At 39.9% G+C, this 16715-nt stretch overlaps 1 protein-coding gene across 2 annotated transcripts in view; it reads right to left on the bottom strand.

Moving 5' to 3' along the window:
- The window catches only part of GRIA4 (glutamate ionotropic receptor AMPA type subunit 4), a 324862-nt gene that overhangs the window by 9134 nt on the left and 299013 nt on the right, over positions 1 to 16715 (bottom strand). The window contains exons 14-15 of one of the 2 annotated variants that reach the window (XM_058185710.1): positions 8136 to 8250; positions 2359 to 2493 (exon numbers count right to left, since the gene is read on the bottom strand). In XM_058185710.1, coding sequence (XP_058041693.1) covers positions 2359 to 2493; positions 8136 to 8250 — 250 coding nt within the window. Of the gene's footprint in view, positions 1 to 2358; positions 2494 to 4521; positions 4637 to 8135; positions 8251 to 16715 lie in introns of both variants that reach the window. The other variant, XM_058185708.1, reaches the window with a different exon arrangement.

Raw genomic sequence — 16715 nt, 5'->3', positions numbered from 1 at the left:
ATCCATATGCATCTTTTCTGAACCGCAACAACACCGAAATGACAAAACACACATCACAATGTCACAATGCAACCTCTGTCTTTCTGTACGTACACATGCAAAAAATAGACATATAAAGGCTGGTGCTTGAATGACCATGTCACAATGATGCATGTTTTGTCACTTGCTCCCTTCCTGCAGATGCCCATGGCTACCGTTGTCCAACCTAAGAGGGCGAATTAGTGCGCATATAGTCATGTTCGTGTCTACCGAGATGTGAGTTCTATTCATTTCAGATGGGACCGATAGGTAAGTATGTGAAGGATCTGGGCCATAATTTTATGTTGCAATTCTCACAGAATGAATCAATGATATGAAACCACAATGGAGGTGGGTATGGGTGGGAAGGGACCAGCAAGTGAGAAGAGATAAATTGATGCTTCTTTGCCATGAGTGAAGTCTGCAGCTTCGCTTGTCGTCTACACCTAACCTGTACTGAGGAGATTTGCAGTGGCATTCAGAACTGCAGGTGATGCTCCTGGTCAACGAAGCACAGCCAACTTGAGCTCTACGGAGCAAAGGCAGGGTATAAATGCAATAGACTTAACTAACAGTCAAATCCTATGCAAATTTACTCAGAAGTCAGTCACCTTAAATAAGAACAGATCAGAGTATAAAGCTCTTCTAGTTCAGAGCAATGGTCCATCTAGTCCAGCATCCTAGCCCTACTACAGCTAGGCTTGGCCTCTAGAAATGATATTCAGAGGTATCCTGCTTGTGATCAGAAGGTTGTCTAGAACAGAGGTCGCCAACCTTGGCGACTTTAAGCCTGGCGGACTTCAACTCCCAGGAATTCTCTTGTCTAGAACATCATGAGTAATAGACATGTGGGCTGGATTCAAACATCACACCCATCCAGAATATGGTTCATTTTGGGCTTAGCATAAGAGAATCCATCCATGATGGCTTAATGTTACTGTGTTTCCCCGAAAATAAGACTGAGTCTTATATTAATTTTTGCTCCAAAAGACGCATTAGGGCTTATTTTCTGGTCTTATTTTGGGGGAAATACACTACTAAATGCACTATCTGGCTGACAATCTTAACTAGGGCTTATTTTGGGGGTAGGGCTTATATTACGAGCATCCTGAAAAATCATGCTAGGATTTAATTTCCGGTTGGGTCTTATTTTCAGGGAAACAGGGTAGTTGTGAGTGAGGTAATTAAGGTTGGTTCAAATAACCATGGCTAGAAATCCAGGCTTACTATTATGTGCGATCCTATATTATACGTCATCCTCTTTTAAAGCCATCTGAGATAAAGGCTGTCATTATCAAAAGGGAAGGGATGTAACTTGCAAAAAAAAATTAAAAAATCCTAGGGGTTAGCCCTTGCATCTCCAGGTCGGTAGAAACTGTCTGGTATGAATTGACAGTACTGGGCTAGATGGACTAATTCCAAAGTAAGTATGCATAGGATTTCAACCTAATTATCTACATCAATGAGCTTTCTTCACTCTAGCTTCCTCCAGATGATATTACAATCCTAGAATTGCTGGCCAGCAATTTTTTAATGGATGAAAACTTGGGGATTTCTTAAGTCAGTATATTTAGGGACTGGCAAATGGGGAAGAACTGTCAGCCTCTATGATGCTTGCTTGCTTTCAGCTGAGGGGGGGGCATTGCTGGTATTTGGGAGGGGGAGGAAGTGAGCTGGTGGAGATGTCTCGAAAAAGGGAGGAAAATTCTCACTGTCTTCATAGCAGCTGCAGAGAGAGCTGATAGCCGTCAAGGTCAACCGGTCTGGCATACCAGATAGATGGGGCCATCTCAAGAAGTGCCCCACCTGACCCCTTGGGGAGATGTGGATTGGACACCTCTAAATTCTCACCACAAAAATCCAATCTGTCTGAGAGCAGGAAATGTTCCTTGTTTTTATAAAAAGAAAATAAAACAGTGTGCCATCTCTATCTATCTATCTATCTATATATACACACACACGCAAAAGAGACATATACATATATACATATATAGATGCATTTAACAAATCCTTGCAATGCAGATGTCTATTAGCAACATATATGTATAGACTAAACATCTGCAGCCAAAATTAACCGAACCGGGGTTTATTTTCCTCCCCACCCTCCCCCCAAAAGAGGAAGCTCTGTTGAGAAGCAAGCAGGAATCACCACTGAACAGACAGATCACAACATTGCATGACAAAATGATGCATCACCCACTCACTGTAGTAGGGCCCTACGTCCTACCCCTAAATTTTAACACTCTCGGTTCCATATACGTTGTAACCTTCTCTATAAGTTGCTAAATTCTGGGAATTCTGCGAGGAAGTTGGATTAAAAGTCTGTGCACTCTTTGCCACCTTCATTCTCTTCGCCTCGGCCCTGGATTTGTAACAGAATTCTATCAAAGCCACCAGCATTGCCAACCCCAGGCCGCCAACCAGAATGTAGAAGACGCCAGCAACGTTGCTGAGACTCAGAGCGCTTGTCTTGTCCTATGGAAACAGAAGGGAAGAGTGTCACATTCCAGGAACAAATAGCTGGAAGCACAAACAAACAGCCGTCTACAAAAACAGGAGGGAAAGGGGGAGTTGTCTAAGGAACCGCTTCATTTACATAAATAGGACATTTTAACAAAGTACATGCCAAACTAACAGAGACCTTTCAAATTATCGGTAAATCCTAAAATACACAGGTGTGTAAACCCATTTTGAAAAAAAAATGGCAAAAGTTGGCCTACACTTAACCAACTCTTTGCAATAGAAGTCCCTTAGCTACTGTAATGAGTAGCGGTGAAATAATTTTACACAATTAATGCAGTAGCCTTCAAACATATCTAGCTTAATGTCTAACTGTGGCTTAGTTCTTTTTTTTTTTAATCAGTAATGAGCTTATTGATTTATATCTTTTCCTTTTCGTTAAATGCCCGAGGTCATAAGAAACAGAACATCTGAAAAGTTTTCCAAACACTTGTCAAGTATCATTTTTAATGAATATTACTTTACAGTGTGTTTTCTAAATTCAGCAAAATGCATTTTCTATCAAAGCTAATATTTTGGGCACAAGGAATCTTTCTCTTCAACTACTACTCTCTAATGCCCTACTGTGCTATTACGGCTTACTTTCACATTTTACGTAATCAGTTAGTTGCAATCTAGTGAAAAGTGAAAGTCAGAAAAGCCACAAAAACCAAATTCCTTGGATCACTAGGTAGAGTGTGGGAAACTTCAGAATATCTTTTTTTTTCATGATTGTGCTTTTTTAAAAAAAAGTGTAGAATGTTCTTTGTTTGTTTGGTGCTTCACAATTCTACCAGTTTTAAACATGCTTTAGTGTAGTGCCAAAGGTGTATTTTTAGCCACTGTATTGTTTTCATATTGTGAACTGATATTGTTACAATTCATTGTTCATTTTGGTATGGCTGGTATGGATATCCTGTATAGCAAAGTATAGCACTTTAAATGAGTGATTGTCTACCTTAATTCTTTGGCTAACAAGTTGTTTTGGGTTTGACATTATAGTGTGTATTGTTAATTAAGCAACTTAGTAGATCTTGCTTTAACCAACAAACAATATTTTACTATTTTAAAATGAGAGTAGGTGGACTGATCTTAATGACCTTTAAAGTCCGTTATTATAACAATACAACATAAAGCTACATTATTAAATACAGTAATTCATATATGAATTATAGATTGCAAAATTCATGAGAGTGTCTACAAAATTTGCGAGAGTGGCATTCATGTTGGATACATAAATTTATAATCTTAGATTTCCAAGTGTTACCAAAATAATAAAAAAATAAGGGCAGGCTTTAATTTGTTTAAAAAAAAATGTGGGGAATTAATTTCTGAGCTATCAGTTGCTCTAGAGCAGGGGTGTCAAACTGGTGGTCCGCGGAGCAGATGCGTCACTCTCTGGCCACAGCCACACCCAGTTTAGCAAAGGGAGGGAAGTTATGATACGTCACATGATGATGCAAGTTTGGCCTCCCCGGTCTAGAGGAACAGTCAGCTCTATAACAGAGTTACAATGGAACTCCGGTACTGTGTAGTAAGAAAATGGCACACATTAAGTAAGATTATCTTCAGATCTCATAGAAATATTCCAAACCACTCCACAGCACCATTCTGAATCTAGGTGTTCCATGTCTACAAATCTAGAATATGGAACGATGTAGAAAACACTTCGGGCAAATTAAAATTGAAAGGATTTATTATTGATGGAAAAAGCTTTTGGCTATGTGTTTTTTTTCTCTCTGTGTGTGTGTGAGTTTGTGTACATATATGAATGTGCGCTGATTTGATGAAGGTGGCTTTGGCAGATATGTGTAAGTGGAGCTGAAACGTGGATTAGTGGCTTTACAGCAGTATTAATGAAATATAATTTTGTTCCACAGGAACTGAGACAAAATTAACCTCTTCAACATGATGGTGCTTCCAATAGCTGACTTATTTCCATTCCTAAGTGACCAATAACTCCCTTGTGAACACAACAATAGGCCCCGAACTTCAGCAACTGACCTTACTTCCAGAATCCTTCGGTCCACATTCACCTTTATCGTACCACCATTTGTTTTTCAGCTTGTCTAAGACGCCTGCCTCACTGAGTTTCAAAACGGCAAGGTTTACAGGAGTTCTTCACGTGGGAAATAACATAAATAACATTATATATGTTATTTTATGTTATTCAAGCAAAACTACATAGAATCGCATGGCAAAGTGATGGAGCACAGGCCACAGTGGTGGTTACAGAAGGCCTAGGATCAGAGACAGCTATACCAATGGGGCCTGCTCCATCGCTTCAAGTAATGGGCGCGTCCTGCTGGGTGAGGTTTTAAATAAGTTGTCTGCAATTACTGTAAACCCAAAACTATTGGCTTCAATAATCCTTAATACGTGTTAATGGATTGTCAGATAGTTTGAGAACTTTCCTGCTTTTTCTTCTGTTTTTTTAATATAAATGGATGCCTAGCTATTAATCTCAACATAAATCTACCCCCTAAATTGTCAGCTGAACAGTTTAGGCTGCAAGCCAAAACAGACTTTATATGAAATACATTCTATTGAATTCAATAGGATCAACAGCTGAATAAAAGTGCTTAGACTCCCAATATGTATTTATTGCAACAGTCTCAATCGTTACGTTTTTCAGAATCTAGGATATGTGGGACGGTCTGTACAAGACACCTAACTTGGTTGCTATCTACCTTAATTTCTTACACTGGTAGCTTGTTTGGAATTTGATATTTCAGTAATTAAGCAGCCTTAAACAATTGACAATATTTTAAAATGAGACTATGATTTCCTTCTGTATTTAATGACCACTAATATCAGTAATTGTAATAATATAATGTAAAGGTCTCCTATTTAGTAAAGTAAAAAAAAATATCTGAATTATAAATGTACAAAGCTGTTGAAATGATACCAAGGAGAAATGTGTTCATGTGACATTTATGTTGGGAAGCATAACTTTTTAATTTTAGATGTTCAGAGTGTTTTAAGGGATAGAGCTTAATTTTTAAAAGAAACTTTGGAAATCAAATGTCGTTAATTCCTTTTCCTGAGTTTGCATAATACATCGAACCTTCTATGAACCAAGTTGGGTTTAAAAATACTAACACAACACATTCACAAAACCTAATCAAAGTTAATAGCTAATATTAGCATGTCATAGATTGTATATCTGTTTTCACCTGACCTGGGTCAACGTATTATGCATAGCCTCAGAACAAAGATAACACATGATATGTGTGATATAAAGTTTATCCTTGCCATACTTGCATTGTGTAAGCGTTTAAAGCAGAGGTCTTCAAACTTGGCAGCTTTAAGACTTGTGGTCTTCAACTCCCAGAATTCCCCAGTAAGCATGACTGGCTAGGGCAGAGGTCTTCAAACTTGGCAGCTTTAAGACTTGTAGACTTCAACTCCCAGAATTCTCCAGCCAGCTGGAGAATTAAAGCTGCCAAGTTTGAAGACCTCTGGTATAAAGAGTGGAGCCTGCATTGTGATGTCACAGCCTACAATCTGTCATTCTGGCATCATTGTGGTTAGCTGTTGATGCCTCTGATGATATATGAACACATTCAATCATCGTAGATAAACTAGCCATTAAGTTAACTGAATATAAGGGGCATAGTACAGGTTAGCCTTATCCATTTCTGAAGTCACTGACTTCATGAGGTGTTTCTGAATAATGTATTTCAAAAGGAAGTATCAGCTACATAACTATAACATTGCTGACTGTCTTTTCTTGTACTCAACAGGAGAACATTGTGACTCGATGAAATGAATTATACAATCTGCAGTATGTGTCAACTATAGCAGGGGTCTCCAACCTTGGCAACTTTTAAAACTTGTAGACTTCAACTTCCAGACTGCCTCAGCCAGCAAAGCGGGTTGAGGAACTCTGGGAGTTGAAGTCCACAAGTCTTAAATTTGCCAAGGTTGGAGACCCCTGAACTATAGCACTCGAGAGGATAACTTGAATTGTGGAGTTTTTGATGTTCTCTGGGCTTGCAGAAGTTTCATTACCTTTCTAGATAACATTATCAGAGTGAGGGAGTGCAGGGTTTCTACAGGTAGTCCTTGTTTAATAATCACCTGACTCACTGACTATTCAAACCGACAACGGTGCTGAATGAGTGTTACTTTCAACTGGTCTTTGTATTTATGGCCCTGATAGCATCCCCTTAGTCACATGATCATGATTTGAACGCTTGGTATCCCGCTCGTGATTATAGCATCTCAATGTCTTATGGTCGTGTGATTGACATTTGGGACCTCCTTTGCCAGCTTCCTATAAGCAAAGTCAATGGGGAAACTTGCAGAAAATAGCAAAAGGCAGCCACGTGACATCCTTGCTTAACATCCTGCAGTGATTCTCTTATATGTCAGTAATCAAAAATGCTGGAATTTAAGCAGTGCATTCACATTATGTCATGTTTTATGGACTGCGTTGCTTAGTGATAAAAATTATGTCCCCAATTTTCATTGTTAAGAGAGGGCTGACCTGTTGCCTGTTTATACATGTCCTACCAGTTTTGACAGGGGTGTACTATAAATAAACAGTGCAAACCAGTGGTGGCATTCAATTAATTTAACAACTGGTTCTCTACCCTAATGATTTCTTCCAACAACCAGTTTGCCAGACTGCTCAGAAAGCTAACATCCGGTCCTCCCGAAGTGGTGCGAACTGGCTGAATCCCACCACTGCTGCAAACCCCACACTCATTAACACCGATGGTGTTATCTAGTTGGGTAATGAAATGTCTACAAGCAAACAACCAGCTTGGAGAACATCAAGAGGTCCACAGTTCAACCTGGAATTACAGATATTCTCTTCTGTTGACACAACTAAATAGTAGAGTAAGATTATCAGGGGTGAAATAGTCCCAGTTGGACCGGATCACCTGATCCGGTAGCGATGGCGGTGGGTGGTTCGGAGAACCAGTAGCAAAAATTCCTGCCCCTCCCCCCGCCCAGCTGAGCTGCACGATCATCAGAGTTGGGTTTCAGCCAAAGAGGTTGTAGAAAAAATGCTTTTAAAAGTTAAAAAAAAAAGTTGGCCACGCTCATCCAGTCACATTACCCCCCACCCTCACCAAGCCACATCCACAGAACCGGAAGTAACAAATTTTACATTTTACCCCTGAGGATTATCCTTGATGAAAGATACATGATGAAAAGGATTTATTTCCTTTAAGGAATTTGGGGTGAGATTAAGCCTATATCCCTTTATGGTAAAACTAATTATTTGAAACTGTGCCACATGTTAACTTATCAGCATTTCTCTATCTTCTGGTTCAGGAAACTTACTTTGGAGATAGATATTATTCCTGCATGGTTCACTTTGTTCACTTAAAAAAAGTGAATTTCTTGCGCAATTGCCAAAATGACAAGAAAAACTCCAATTTGAACCTCAAGACGAACCAGCTGGCCTTGGTCAAAAAGAAATCTGATCAGGATGCAAATATTTTTGCTTTGACAGTAATTGCATACATCTGGATGCTGGCTGGCAATGTATTTGCAGTGCCACAGGATACTGTTGGGTCTGGCGAACAGGAAGGAGGAACCGCAGCAGACGCGCCAATTACTCAACAGTTCTTTTTACCCGCTTTGGTGACATTGAGGCTAACCTTGGAGTCACCTCCCCCGCTGCCACACTCTCCTTTGTCGTACCACCATTTGTTTTTCAATTTGTCCAAGAGGCCTTGTTCATTCAGTTTTAAAACTGCCAGGTTAACAGCATTTCTTGAAACGATAAAACATATCTTGTAAGAAACTGCATAGCTGTTAAAGATGTTAGAAGAAATGAGGATTTTAAAAAAAGCTTTTATCTATGCAACTAAATAAACCTCTCATTCGTATGTTGCAAGATTCCTGTAAAAAAAAAAAAGAGAAAGCAAATTTGTGGAGGGGAATATGCATTTCGGGCATTAAAAAAAACTTGAGTACTCTAACAAAACTATTTGATCATTTTTTTCCAATATGGTGATTAACTCAAGAACAAATATTCAATTTGAAAACACACACACATTCAATATTTAATCTGAATATGTGTGTGTGTTTTTGTGTGTGTGCTTTCTGTAAAAAAAGGTCAAATTATCTTCTCTGATGCGATCTGGGTTTCTTTTCAATTTCTTAGGAAGCAGTTAAGAGCCTTTATTGTTACCAGCAACATTAAATTTGTTAAATTCCATCAAGCTGGAATTGCCTGCTTTTGTACTAGCAGCTGAGTTTATTTTATTGTATTGTAGCCAGGCATATGCATCCTATCTATTGCTAAAATTACATAGGAGGCAAATATCCAGAGAGTTTTATATGATAGCTTCTAGTGTAAAAAAAAGTTTAAGCATTCACATCGCTCAATGTGACTTTAAATAGGTTTAATTTTGTATGAATTAATGAACAGAGAGTTAAACTACTTATTATTACATTCTGTTATGGAACATTTGTCCCTTGGTCTAGTGTTTTCCAATAGGAATTCCATCTCAGAATTCTAAGCCAGCGTGGCTGTTTTCAACCCAGCTTCATCTTTAAGGGCAGAATGACAAACCAGTACAAGACACTGAGGCAGGCGGAAGGTGGGCAGAACTATTGAGAGACTGGTAAATCTAGCCCTAAGGTTTGCAGCTTTGTGCCTCTTAACGGGTTGCATTCTGCTGCCAAGGAATTGTGAGATTTTATAACCCATTTTATAATCCATTTGGGAATATCAGAGTGGAAAAACATGAGGTAAATAAAATACAAACCAAAAGCAATGATTTGGAGTAGGTATTATCACAACAATATGTCCTAGATGGTTATCGAAAAGTTTTATTTCCCAAGAGAAGAACTGGGCACCAGATTCAAAGTTGCACGGCTTTGGAAGTGTGAGAAAATAGTGACAACATACAATTTACTGAATTATTCACCCTTTGAACTCAACAGGCCAATTTGTAGGATGTTGTATTAATGATAACCCTGTTATTTAAGGAGAAACCCTCTGGCTCAGCCTTGTTTCATCCAATGGATCTGATTAAGGTATGTGATCCAAAGAGAAAGGAGAAAGAGAAAGACTGGACTGAAATGCTTTATTTGGTTCTTTTCATCCCAGAATTCATTGCTTCTAAATGAAGGATGTTATGGATTCCAATTAGATGTTTGGATGACAGTACTTTTAATTCTAGAACTCAAGCCTTCCAGTGTTCTCACTGAAGTGCTACTCTTTGGTGGAAATTTCAAATTTCAACCTTTTTTCTTTCTATTATGCTTAAAATAAACCCCAACATCCTATTCTATATTGCTATATTTTTTTCTTTTAAAAATCAAATCTAATGTGAACGGCATCCACAAGCCAGTCAGTACATTCATAGATCAGTGATCATGGAGAATAATGAAAATTCTGCAAATTTTTTTTGTAATTTAGTGGACTGCAAGTCCCAGAATTTTCCAGCAACATGCAGCCTTACAAGCTGCAAAAGCTGAAAAACACTGTTCTAAGGGATGCTATGAATGTAATGCAGTGCAATGTTGAATATGGTTGGAAATCTAGGTATAAATGTCAAGAAATTCATTTGATGTCCTCTTACAGTCTGCCACCTTAAGAGGAGTAATATAAATATAAAATTGGAGACATCCATGCTATGTAGCATCAAAAGTGTAGAGCAGAGGTGTCAAACTGAAGGCTAGCTGGCCGCATCCGGCCCACGGGGTGCTTAGATCTGGCCTGTGGGGCTGCCATGGAAACAGCGAAAGACCAGTCTGCGGGGCGTCTGCCAGTGAAAACGGAGCTTGGGGGCTCCATTCTCACTGGAAGAGGGCTGCAGGAGGGCATCACAGCCAAAAATGGGGCCCAGGTTCCGTTTTCGCTGGCAGATAGCTAGCAAAACAAATTAAAAGGAACCCAATCCAAAAGGAGAAATGTTTCCCCTTTTGCATTTGAGCATCCAAGAAGGGACAGGAAAGAAGAAAGGAAAAGAAAAAGAAAAAGAAAAAATATGGGAAGAGAGCAAGGAAGGAAAAGGAAAGAAAGGAGAAGGAAGGAAGGAAGGAAGGAAGGAAGGAAGGAAGGAAGGAAGGAAGGAAGGAAGGAAGGAAGGAAGAAAATCAGGCAAGCAGGCAGACAGGCAGGAAGGCTGGAGACCCCAGCCCTGCCCGGGCCACCACAGGTGCCCCATGTCAGTGACGTTGAGCTGGCCACACCCACCCTGGCCCCTCTGAGATAAAACACAACCCTGATGCAGCCCTCAATGAACTTGAGTTTGACACCCCTGGTGTAGAGAGCAAACTAGAAAATGAATACATAATATTAAGTTGAGTTCATTCAAAATGCTAAACCTGGGTTGGGGCAACTCAAGTGTACTGTTCACAAAATATATAATGATGAGAATAGCTACAGTTTAGCTATTCTCATGTTGGTGTTGAATGACAAATGAATCCTATTTTTGACAGATCCTAAAAAAAGCAGAAGTAGCAGGTGTATTAATAGAAATGAATGCTTCTAGACTGGATACATGTTTTAGGATCTAATGATATGCTTGATTTTTAAATAAACATATTTTTTTTTCTTTTAATGATCCTGTAATCCCTTGAATCAGGGCGGAATCAGGGCGACTGAATGGAGCTGAGCATTTACTGGCCAGATGCCCTTCCTGACGCCTACATGAAGTTCACAGCAGATATTTTCTCTTTGTGCCCAGAGAGAGAAATATCTGCTGTTACCTAGGATTGAACTCATAGCCTCCTAATTGTGAGACAAGAGCTCTATCCCTAGGCTACCATGCCATTCTTTTCAATGAGCATATACTAATTTATAATTGCTGTTGGCATCCATTAAATTACATCTTCAAAAGTACAGAGGGCCCTGGAATAAGAGAGTGAAGCGTCCAAGATCATTTTGCATCTATGTTAGCATTTCTATGGATTTTAAAATTGTTACTAATTCATTTTAAATCTATAGAAATGAGACACACACATGCAAAATGATTTTGACTCCATGTAATTATTTTGAATTATTGGACATTTATGTGTTTTTTCCCCCAAGAAATCTGATAGGGTCACCTAGTTATGGTATTTATAGAACAAGGTTGTTTCATACGACAGAGAAGTTATTTCATATATTATTTTTGTTCTGGAACACTGATTAGTTTGGTAAGATATTCATATCCTTTTTAAATTGGTATATTAACCATTGGAAATTAAAAGGAGGATAACAAACATGGTTACCGCACAATACCCTTAAGTCTTATGGGATATTAGTCTGAAATATATTCTAAATTATCATTTATTAATAAGCAGGCAGTCCCTTGATTGGGGACACCTACTGAAAAGAACTTCAAACTGAATTTAATATTCTATTTAGATATTGAAAAAGATCACCGATTGAAAAATCAGCATACAGTATAGTTTATTGGATTTAAATCACCTAAAAGTTACTGGATGCACCTATCTTATGGATAAACTTATTAACTGTGTTACTCAGGTAGTATACTTGGTGAGAGGATGTAAATTAGTTCTCCACACCCCTTCTGAAAAAATGATTAGTGTTGTCACATTAAGGTCTCTTCCTCTTAGAATTCTGGATGGAAAAAATATTTTCTGGATGCTGAATAAAAGGGGCAGCAAAAAGGAATCAAAATCGGATAGAATCTTCAATTAAATCAGTTCCCTAAGTATTTAGTGATGTACTGTATCAATTTATAATTGGAAACATTTGTTGGACATAACAATTTCCCTTTGAATAAAACACGCATATTAAAAAAGCCATATTCATCTTGGGCAAATTTCATCTTTAACTATTGGAAGAAAAAAGTTTTAATTTTAAAGAAAGAATTTGCAACTGGCTTGTGACACTGGTAGTTTTTTTTTAAAAGGCTATTTATGAGAGGGTTATTTAGTAGCTGATTAGCCATATCCATAAACAATTTCACAGCAAATAAAGGAAATAATGAAAATAAAAGGTAATGGAAAAATAAATGAGAATTTTAAGCATGTCTATTCTGCAATTAAGCTTAAACTGGTTAAACAATCTAACCACATTGCATTCCTTATTACATATAGCAGGCCATGTAAAAAACACATCCATTTCACACTGCTTTTTAATAGCTATGAAGATGCAATTGAAGAGATAAAATAAATAAGTTCTGGCCACTTTTTTTTCTCAGCCAACATTTAACATGGTCTATATAGAAAGTTTTTTTAAAAAACATTTACCAAAAAAAACCATGTATCTGCTATTTTCTTCAAACAGAGTTCTCTTAAGTTTTTTTTTCCAGAAAGGTACAATCCTGCTTAACTGTATTTTGTAATCTAGAACATCATTGCTCAACCTTAACAACTTTAAGACATATGGACTTCAACTCCTAGTATTTCCTGGCCAGTCACCTGGCCAGGGAATTCTGGGACTTGTAATCCCTGCATTTTATAGTTGCTGAGATTAAGAAACACTGACCTAGAATCCATATTAATTCGTCCTCCTTGCACAGAACCAATCAGAAAAGACAGCCCTGTTTCCTTGAATTGAAATGTTGGGGAAACTTCATGCGTTTTTTCTCCCTGAACATAGTAACAAAATAAACATGCTATCCTCATAATGCATCGATGCCAGGTGTGAAATGCTCCAGATTTGGACCGGATCGCCCGATCTGGTAGTGATGGCGGCAGGTGGTTTGGAGAACCGGTAGCAAAAATCCTTGCCCCCACCCTCTGCCCCAGCTGAGCTATGCGATCATAAGAGGGTTTTTTTTTTTACTTTTAAAAGCATTTTTTTCCCTCTGAAAAAATGTTTTTAAAAGGTTCTGGCGATCACGCAACTCAGCTGGGATCGTCAGAACCCTTTAAGTTTTTTTTCCTCTGGCAATCCCAGCTGAGTTTCCAGATCACCACAGCCTTTTAAAAGCATTTTTTTACAACTGGCTGAAGAGATTGTAGAAAAAATGCTTTTAAAAGTAAAAAAAAAAAAGGTTGGCCACGCCCACCCAGTCACACTACCCCCACCACCACCAAGCCACGCCCACAGAACCAATAGTAACCAATGTAATCAGTTAGCACTGCATTTTCACAATCATGCTTTAACCAGATTTCTAAATATAAATTTAGAAATACTATTCAGTTACCAGGTAGAAATGTACAGGTGATCCTTGACTTATGAATAGTCACTTGATGTATGAATAGTCACACGAACAGTTGTTCGCCCCTAGGACTGATTGCAAGGATGCTGTAGTGCCCCCCCACTTATTTTTTTTTTAATTTACATTTATATCCCGCCCTTCTCCGAAGACTCAGGGCAGCTTACATTGTGTAAGGCAATTTAAGGCAATTTATCTCCCCCCCCCACAATCTGGCCAAAGGATCCTTTAAGTCTTTAAATGGAACCTCAGGCTGACTTCAAAGGCTACCGGTATATGTCAAGACGTTGCAACTTGCAGGATTCCACCTGCTCCTTAGCCAGTTCCAGGGCCCACTTACCTTTTTGTTTTTCTGCAGCTTCTGACAGAGGTGACCAGCTGACAGGAGGCTTAGCTTTCCTACAAAGGCAGCTTCATGTCGTTTTGCAAGCAGGTGAATTTTCTCATGATCTTTTGGAATGCTTTTTTAAGGAGGCTCCTCCCCAAGGCATCCCATGCTCCACTTCATGACCAGCACAGATGCTTAATGCCTGCATCAGTGAGACTGGGATGGGAATCATTAAGCTAGGTGAACACATGTGCACCTCGCTTAATGACTAGGCTCCATTACAGTCATAACTCGAGGATTACCTGTACAGCCACCCTAATCTTACAGAACTTTGTCACAGAAGGTGAAAAAATTCACACCAATTATATAAACACACAGGCAAAAGTCAAGATCATTCCATCTGTCCCTATTCCAAACCATATATTATTAGTTGAATTATAGTCAATGGCTAAACTATTACCCTGGGGCTGGACAGATGAAAGTGGATCCCTTTTGTCTTGCCTCTTGAGTTTTAGCTACAGCACTTAGACTTATATATCGCTTCACAGTGCTTCATAGTCCTCTCTAAGCAGTTTAAAGAGCCAGCAAATTTCTCCCAACAATCTGGGTCCCCACTTTACCAACCTCAGAAAGATGGACAGCTGAGCCAATCTTGAACCAGAGAGAATCGAACTGCTGGTGGTTGGCAGAATTAGCCTGCAATACTGTTTTTTAACCACTGCATCACCATAGCTCTTCCATGGGGGAAAGACCTCTCCTAATGCAAGTAGAACACTGTCCAGTTACACAACAGATAACAGTACCAGGGAACTAGCTGGTACTAGCACTAACATTAACTACACTAACAGGGAAGTAGCCTAAGCAGATAAGCCATATACACAAACAGAGATGTTCTCAAGGTAGAGAAACTAAAGGTGGCAGAAGCATTGATGGGAAAAAGAGATGGTTTTGTTTAGTTTACTTTATTGTCACTCCACCTTATACAACGAAATTAAATGCCATCTCCAGTGCACATTATAACTATAAAAATAAGACACAAATACACATCCTTCACCTTCTATACAATTGAATTGAAAACCCGATGTTGCATTAATATTGCACTATACAGTAGAATTCAATATAGTTACTGCCCTGGGATAGAAGCTGTTTTTCAGCCTATTTGTCCTTGTTTTATTATCCTGTACCATCTGCCAGATGGTAATAGTTCCAAAAAAAAAAAAAAAAGGTGCCCAGGATGAGATGGATCTTTAAGAATGTTTTGAACTTTCTTAAGGCAGCGGGAGCTATGAAGCTCTTCCAAAGAGAGGACAGGGCAACCAGTGATCCTCTGGGCAATGATGTTAACCCTCTGGAGTGTTATCTGCCACTGTGCAATTGGCAAACCATACATAGGTGTGGTAAGTTGTTCTGACCTAAGCTTCCTGATATAGTAAAAAGCACAGAATTAATCCCCCAACCCCCCTTTTTTTTATTTTAACGGCTGTGAATTCCTTTCATTCACATCACGTGCTGAATCACCAAGAGTTTATAAATAGTCCAACAGAAGCCTGCCACAGTCCTTCAGATAAGGCTGGTAAACACCCATTTTTATCTTCTTTGATTCACTGCCAAAGACCTAATTGGCAATTATCTTGGCAACGCCACACGAAAACACAGAGTCAAAAATGGAGCTTCAAACTACAAACCAACACCATCCACAATTTTGCTTCCTGCAAAGGTCCATGTGCCTTTGCTCTTCCTTTATGCCTTATGGGAGGGGCCAATCATCTCCAAACCTTACTCCCAAGTCGTCCTTTTGTTTTAACTGTTCTTGCCTTCTGGCAGCTCTGTGCATGCACACATTAGGAACAGGCTCCCCCTGTTTCTCTGCCTCTCTGATGTCCGACTCTGGAGGCTCTGGAGTCCACACATAATGCCCAGAGGGCCCTGGCCCCACTCTGCCACTGACGCAGAGCCCTCGTCTGAGCCTTCCCCAGACTCCAAGATTGGCCCATGTTCCTCCCCAGCCTCTTCATTGTTCGACTCTGCTGGCAGCTCCGCAGGCTGCTGGCGGACCACAGCATAAGTTTAGCTTGGAGAAGTTGTGAGCCATGATGAATTCTGGCTGCTCAGGAGGTGACATGAGGCTGGCTCCAGGGGATTATAAATGCTTCTTTGGTGGAAGGGGTTTTCCCCGCCACCCTGAAAGAGACGGTGGTGAGACCTCTCCTCAAGAAGCCTTCCCTGGACCCAGCTATTTTGGGAAATTATCGTCCAGTCTCCAACCTTCGCTTTGTGGCGAAGGTTGTAGAGAGTGTGGTTGCATGGCAGCTCCCCCGGCACCTGGAGGAAGCTGTCTATCTAGACCCATTCCAGTCTGGCTTCCGACCCGGTTATAGCACGGAGACGGCTTTGGTCGCGTTGGTGGATGACCTCTGGAGGGCCAGGGACAGGGGTTGTTCCTCTGCCTTGGTCCTATTAGATCTCTCAGTGGCTTTTGATACCATCGACCATGGTATCCTGCTGCACCGGTTGGAGGGATTAGGAATGGGGGGCACCGTTTATCGGTGGTTCTCCTCCTATCTCTCTGACCGGTCGCAGACGGTGTTGACAGGGGGCAGAGGTCATCCTCGAGACGCCTCACTTGTGGGGTGCCTCAGGGGTCGATTCTCTCGCCTACCCTGTTCAACATCTATATGAAGCCGCTGGGTGAGGTCATCAGTGGTTTTGGGGTGAGTTATCATCTGTACGCTGATGATACTCAGCTGTACTTTTCCACCCCGGACCACCCCAACGAAGCG

The sequence above is a fragment of the Ahaetulla prasina genome, chromosome 5 (assembly GCF_028640845.1).
Source record: "Ahaetulla prasina isolate Xishuangbanna chromosome 5, ASM2864084v1, whole genome shotgun sequence".
NCBI lineage: Eukaryota > Metazoa > Chordata > Lepidosauria > Squamata > Colubridae > Ahaetulla > Ahaetulla prasina.
The sequence above is the reverse complement of the archived record's forward strand: the minus strand, read 5'-3'. Positions and strand labels throughout refer to the sequence as shown.